The sequence below is a fragment of the Amblyomma mixtum genome, chromosome 1 (assembly GCF_055824585.1).
Source record: "Amblyomma mixtum isolate Tamu chromosome 1, ASM5582458v1, whole genome shotgun sequence".
NCBI classification, from domain to species: domain Eukaryota; kingdom Metazoa; phylum Arthropoda; class Arachnida; order Ixodida; family Ixodidae; genus Amblyomma; species Amblyomma mixtum.
The window spans coordinates 275,611,411-275,617,958 of NC_143012.1; the positions used below are offsets into that span (position 1 = coordinate 275,611,411).

The 6,548-nt window shown below is 47.4% G+C and overlaps 1 protein-coding gene across 2 annotated transcripts in view; it reads right to left on the bottom strand.

Moving 5' to 3' along the window:
* Positions 1 to 1,981, bottom strand: part of Lcch3 (Ligand-gated chloride channel homolog 3) — a 29,211-nt gene extending 27,230 nt beyond the window's left edge. For both annotated transcript variants that reach the window (XM_089566049.1, XM_089566048.1), the window contains exon 1: positions 1,782 to 1,981. In XM_089566049.1, the coding sequence (XP_089422175.1) occupies positions 1,782 to 1,843 (62 nt within the window). In that variant the 5' untranslated portion in view covers positions 1,844 to 1,981. The remainder of the gene's footprint in view (positions 1 to 1,781) is intronic.
* Between the last annotated feature and the right edge of the window lie 4,567 nt (positions 1,982 to 6,548).

The window sequence follows — 6,548 nt, forward strand, 5'->3', positions numbered from 1 at the left end:
ATTGTGTAAACCTCAGGCAGTTTCAAGCAGGCATGTCGAAAGAAAGTTTCAGTCTACAAGTGTGATACGGAAATGTAGGAGTACCAGTGCCTGACACGTAGACGCATGCTTCAAAATAATCAGCATCTGTAGTAGACGGCATACTGCGGGCCAGAGAAACAACAACGATAGCTGATCCTCCCAGTTGGTGTCAAATTACACACCGTGGGACAGAAGGTAGTTCTATAAGCCGAAACCCGTGCATACTTGATTGCTCGCTGGAATACACTGCCGGTCGCAGTAATATATTCATGGGATTTCAACAAATCGGAGATTTCTGGTTACCGAAGAAGCGCGTGCCACACACGTGACTATATTCTTAACTGCATGCCGGCGGCACGCTGTCCCGTTCCCGCCTGGCTGAACGCGTCCAGCCAAATCTATTTGTGGAGACCCGACGACGACTTGTGTCTGCGATTCGTCTCCACAAATTTATTTGGCTGGACGTGCTCCACGTCCTCAATTTCTGCAGAATCTTACCTCACTGGGCGAATGCATTTATGCTGCGCCTAATTTGTGACGTCACTTTTTTCCTGACTCTAGTATATTGCAAATGATAGAGAAAACAAGGCTAATGAAGAGAATAGGCTTTTGATTTATTCTTTACGACTTGTGGCACATCCGGCTTTGATCGCTAATTAATAAACGCAACTTTTTATAACAATGAACAGAATGAAATGCAGCCTACAATTTTCACAGCTAAAAATCTGCTCAATGCTCAGTTTAGCTCCTTGTTTTCAGGGAAGGTTTACTGAAAAATACAAGAAAAAAATGCTTTCACTTATCCAAGACGGATGTGAATGCACTACTTAGCCATGCAAAGCAGTTCTTCTGAGCCACATATCTCGTTATTTCTTCCATTTTTATTCACAAAGCGTCTCACGCGAGAGCTCGCGGTACATTAAGTTGACTTTGGAAATGGCCTGCTGTCATGTTCAAGTATTTTTTTATCTTTTTCGTGTTCAAAGCCACCAGTGCTAATCCGACCAAACCAACCCATCCTGTCTCCAACTATCACCAAGAAACCATCTATTTCTTTGTTGTTTTATTTTGCTGCTGTATCTAGCCTTACATAAAACACTCACGCAACCCGTTTTACAAGTTTCTGCTTGTAAAGGCTGTACACCCGCATAATTGACATGCGCAAGAGGAAGCATGATTGCTCCCTTCAGGTGGTCGACAGCCATTGATCCATATAGACCTTAAATAAATGCGTATTCCAATATATATCCTTGAAACCTTTAAACAAACGTCGATATATAACCTTCTGAGCTCATTGCGAATTCTTGCGCACGACATCAATCTGAAAGAATGCGCGCCATCATTTGTCAGCTAATAGCTTTTTACCACCTGGCGCCGTAACGTTGTTTTCTGTAGCAGCATAGTGGCACGCTGCTTAATGTTACAATACCCAGTGCTGAAGCCATGCGGTTTGTCGAGACAATACAGTATGCGCACACCTCCAACGAAATACGAATAATGTGCGAACTTTAAAGCTCGTCTTTTCTTGCTCCAGTGCAAAACAAGGGCAGCACATAGAGCCACCGGATCGTAACTCCAATGTTGGTAGTTAACTCACTTAATGAAGGCACGCAGCTTCGCGCAAAAACAATGCGCTGCCGTTCATCGTTAGTGCTACGCAGACAAGAAACAAAGCATCGTATCGAACGCGCCGGAGGCGCTTCGAATAGCGGAGGAAGGCGGTCTCCCCCCTGCCTGGCGGACGAGTAGGCCGTGCTTACCCGAATCTGAACGTCAAGTGTAATGCGATGCATGTCGAAATCAGCCAGGCTGCGCACAGCATCCTACGCCGGAGGCTTCAGCTTGCGCCTGGCGTCTTTCTGAAACCTCAGAGCACGCAGGTTCTGTTCCCCGGACGGCCTAGGGCGCCGTCGGAAGCCGCGGTGGATGCCGCTCCTCGTCCTCGCCGCCGGACCCGGGTCAGAGCAGCGCGGCGGCGGGAAAGCAGAGCGCATGCGCCGCTGCAGTCACGTGACGACGACGCCTCCTGATCACCCAAAGCGCTGCCACTAGATGGAGCAAGAGTCGCTGCGAGAGCGTTTGCTTCCAGCGCCTGGCACTGCCTTGTTTCGTCATTGCGCTACGTTAGTCTTTCTGGTGTAGTAGACTCTGGATTCTCTATTGTTATCCCCTAAGGCAGAACGAGTAATAGAACTTTACTGAGCACACGGACGCATGTGGGAACTGAAGTACTGGGTGACCGTAACCACGCAGTGCATTTCATTGTCCAGTGTTCTTCATATTGGCGTGCTCAATAAGTTCAATAAGTAGGCTACTTGTCCTGCCTCTGAAATTTTATTCTTTTTTCGTTATAATAGACTCCGTCTAAGTCAAGTTCTTTCTCGCGGAAATTGTCAAAAAAAAAAAACTGGAGAGAAATTCAAGAGCTGAGTGCCCAAAAATTAAAAAAAAAATATAGGCTGAACTTCCTCTATCAAAAAAAAGCGAACTGCTGAATAGGATAAAAATGCCATTCTGGGCTGTGAACTAGCTTTCCTCGACGACAAACGCCTTAAAAGCGCAGGCTAGGCTCAACGCTTTGTACGCATGTTGAATCATATTCAAACTGTTCTCTCAGCAACCAGCACACATGGAGTTTTTAGTGCGAAATTACTACTTCACGAGGTGAAATAAAACTAGAAATCTTATGGCGGCCCTGGCTTCTAGGGTTCAGAATTGAAATAAGTATTGCCGCCACTGGGTTTCGAACCCATGGCGGCTCGAACAAATGAGAGTGGCTGGCCCCTACACGATAGCACTATGCTATCGCCGCAGCCTATCACGCCTTGCGTTAAACTGCAACACAGTGTCGCGCTGTACATAGTGCGGTGTGCATCGCCGTCTTCATTAACTTCCATCTGCGGCGCAAACAGATTAGATCAACTTAAGCTCGATGAGAACTTAATCTGTGTCTAATATCGTCGCCACACATGGCGATGACCCAGGAAAGCAAAACCATGAGCCAACCGGGCTGAACACATGCTTTTTTACGTCTACTCGGAACCCTACTATTTTTTTCTCCATTTCCGCTGCTTTTCACCGAACTAGAAAATTTACAGCAACGTAATTTTTCCCCCATTAGTTTCTTTTTTTTTTGGTCCTTGCTTCTAGAATAAAAAAATCGCTGTGGCTTAGCTTGGTTAAGCCCGGTAATTGCGAAAGCAATATCCGTACCTACGTTGTGGTTCAGCTGGTAGTGTAGCTGGTGGTGGTGCTTGTGGTTAGACTTGTGGCGATGCATCTGTTATACTATCCAATCCAATCTAATCCAGTGCAATCCAATCCAATGTAATCTAATCTAATGTAATGTAGTACAATGTAATCTAATGTAATTTAATCTAATCTAATCTATTCTAATCCAATCCAGTCCAGTCAGGCCGCCGTTCATGTGCACCGCCGTCGCACACGGACGGCGCGAGATCGCGAAGCAATCTTAAGCCGCTGGTGGTTGGCACAGCTACTGCTTTCTAGCGACGTGAGTCGAGCCTAATCTCTTCAGCGTAACGCCACAATCGCGCTCCTAGCGGAGAGCGCAGGAGTTAGGCGCCGGTGGTGGCACCGCCGCGGCTTGCGACGGCGCGAGTTGGTCGCCCTTCTCTTCGGCGTGATGTCACACATGACGTCACAAAGAGGTCAACTAAAGGTCAATGGTGGCACCGCCGCGCCATGGCAAAGGCTGAAAGTGCAAGTAGTAAAGCTTTCGCTTTAAAAAAAACAACACTATGTAAATATACACTTCCACTTTGTTCAGTAGTTCCACTTTGTTCATTGCTCCGGGAATTTTGACCACCTGGAGTTCTCTAACGTGCACTAACATCGCACAGTACAAGGGCCACTAGAGTTTCGCCTCCATCGAAATTCGACTGCCGCGGACGGGATCGAACCCGCGTCTTTCGGGACAATAGCCAAGGGCCATAACCACTGGTCCACCGTGGCGGCTTACTCCTCCATAAGGATATGACGCGATAGCGTAATGGGTTAACTGCTATATATGCAAACGGTCATTCTCTACTTTACAATCATAAATCCCTGGGAGTCCTCATGCACATCCTGGCGCAGTGGTGCAGCGGTTAAGCTACGCGCCACTGCTCCTGCGATGGCAGGTGCTCCCAGCGGTGGGCCTGGTGCAACCCAGGCTGCTCTTCCCGAGCTACCAATCATTAACTGCCACTTGCCACGGTGGGCAGTTTGCTCACTATTCGGTGGGCAGGTTGGGGTGACGCCTCAAGGTCACGTGACCTAATTGGCCCACCTGCCTCCTAACTTGCTCTCTGCGCACCAGCTGACAAAGTCATGCTCGTGATTTTTCGCTCCGAACGCCGAGGCTAGAAAATCTCGGCAAAGGGGCCGTTAACACCACCGCCTTAATAAGGCAATGATCATCCCTCATTGGTTCAATCGCACGAAAGCCTAACGGTGATCCGTATAACATGCCTACTTCCTTTAGTACCTTCCCCCCTCCCCCTAGAAAGTTCTTTTTTTTTTTTTTTTTTTGCGCTAGTAATACGATCACGGTCGTATTCACAGATCAAAGCCGAGACGATGTTCAGGCTTCTTCCCACAGCTTTAAAGAATTGAAGAGAAGCTTTTTGATGATGTCACGGACGGCAAGGTTTCCAACTTCCGCTGTCTTCGCTCGCACCCTGCTGTGAGGCCATAAACAACGCACCGCGGGCTTCTACTTCGGTGGAGCTGGTTTTCTTCCTCCGAGCAAGTGTTGCTGCATTGGAAATGCACCGCCACCGTAAATGGCGACAGCTGCGGAGAAGCCTGATCGCCATCACGGCTTTATTCAGTGATTATGTCAACATTTCAAATACTGGCTGGAAATTCTTTCATATGCTTCACCATCAAGTTTAACGCATTCTACTTTCTTAACCTCACCGAATTGTAAAACCTCTTCATTAGCCCTTTAAACAGCTCAGTGAACTTTGATCATCATCATCAACCTGACCACACCAACTGCAGTGCAGAAGCCTCTCTCATATCGCTCCAATCAACCCTGCCCTGTTCCGGCTGCGGTCACCCTATCGTCGTAAACTTCTTAATCTCATCCGCTCTCCTAACTTTCTGCCGTCCCCCGCTGCCTTTTTCATCATTGGGCTTGGGTTCAATTAATATCCACTCCGAATACCCTTAACGACCATCGGTTATCTTGCCTTCGCATTACACGTCCTGTCCAAGCCCATTTCTTCTTCCTGATTTTAACTTTGATGTAATTAACCCTTTTTCTTTCCCTGGCCCACTGAGCCTTCTTCCCGTCTCTTGTCGTTCTTTCTCTTAACATTTTCCTTTCCAAAGCTCGCAGCGTTGCCCTTAACTTCAGTTAAGCTCTTTTCATTAGCCACCCCGTTTCTGCCCTAGAGTTGAACACCTGTAAGATACAGCTGTTATATACTTTTTTCTTTAGGAACTTTTGTAAACTTCCGCTTCTGATCTGAGAGAGCGAGCCAAATATGCTCCACTCCATTCTCATTCTCCTAGTTCTTTGACTCTCTTGATCCGGATCTGCGGTCACTCTCTACCCTAAGTAGACGTATCCACTTACCACTTCCAGCACGTCGCTATCAACTCTAGACTGCTGTTCTTTTCTAAGACTGTTGAGCATTACTTTGTTTGAAACTGAAATTAAAAAATTGGTTTTTGAGGAAAGGAAATGGCGCAGTAATTCTTTCAGATCACAGTGTACATCCGATCCACGTCGTAAGGGAACGGAGAAAGGTGGGAATGAAAGAAAACAGTTGCCCCAGTGGAGGGCTTCGGGCTTATTTCGACCACTTGGGGGTCTTTAACGTGCACTGAAATCGCAGAGCACACGGACGCCTTTTCGCGTTTCGCCTCCATCGAAACACGCAAGCCATAGCCAGGTTCGTACCCGCGACCTCCAGCTCTGCACCCGAGAGCCCTAACCACTGAGCCCGCGCGGCGTGTCACTTTGGTTTTCTGCATATTAATTTTTCAGCATTCTTTTCTCCGGCATGCGAAGGTAGGCAAGAAGCAGGCCAGAGACCAGGTGGTACGCAACTATGGCACAGGCTCCAGGAATACCAGGGGCGAGTTATTAGTAGAGTTCACACGGAGAATGAATTTACGGATCATGAATACCTTCTTCCACAAACGATAGAACAGGAAGTGGATGTAGAAGAGCCCCAAAGGTGAGACAAATTGAAATAGGCTTCATACTATGCGCTCACACTGGCACCATGCAAGACCCGGAGATCCTCGGAAAGGTGCCTTGTAGAGACCACAGAATGGTAAGGTCTCGAATTAGCCTAGATTTGACGAGGGAATTGAAGGGCAACTGGTGAAACGGAAGTCAGTCTATTAAGGAGTTCGCGGTAAAAAGGAAAATAGAGTAATTCAGGATATCGCAGCAGAACAGCTATTCGGCTTAACTGAGGAAGACGACCTTAATGTTTTGCAACGAACTATAAACTCACAGCTATCATTACGCAGCACGCAGGAGAAATAGGTGGTCGGATGGCTCG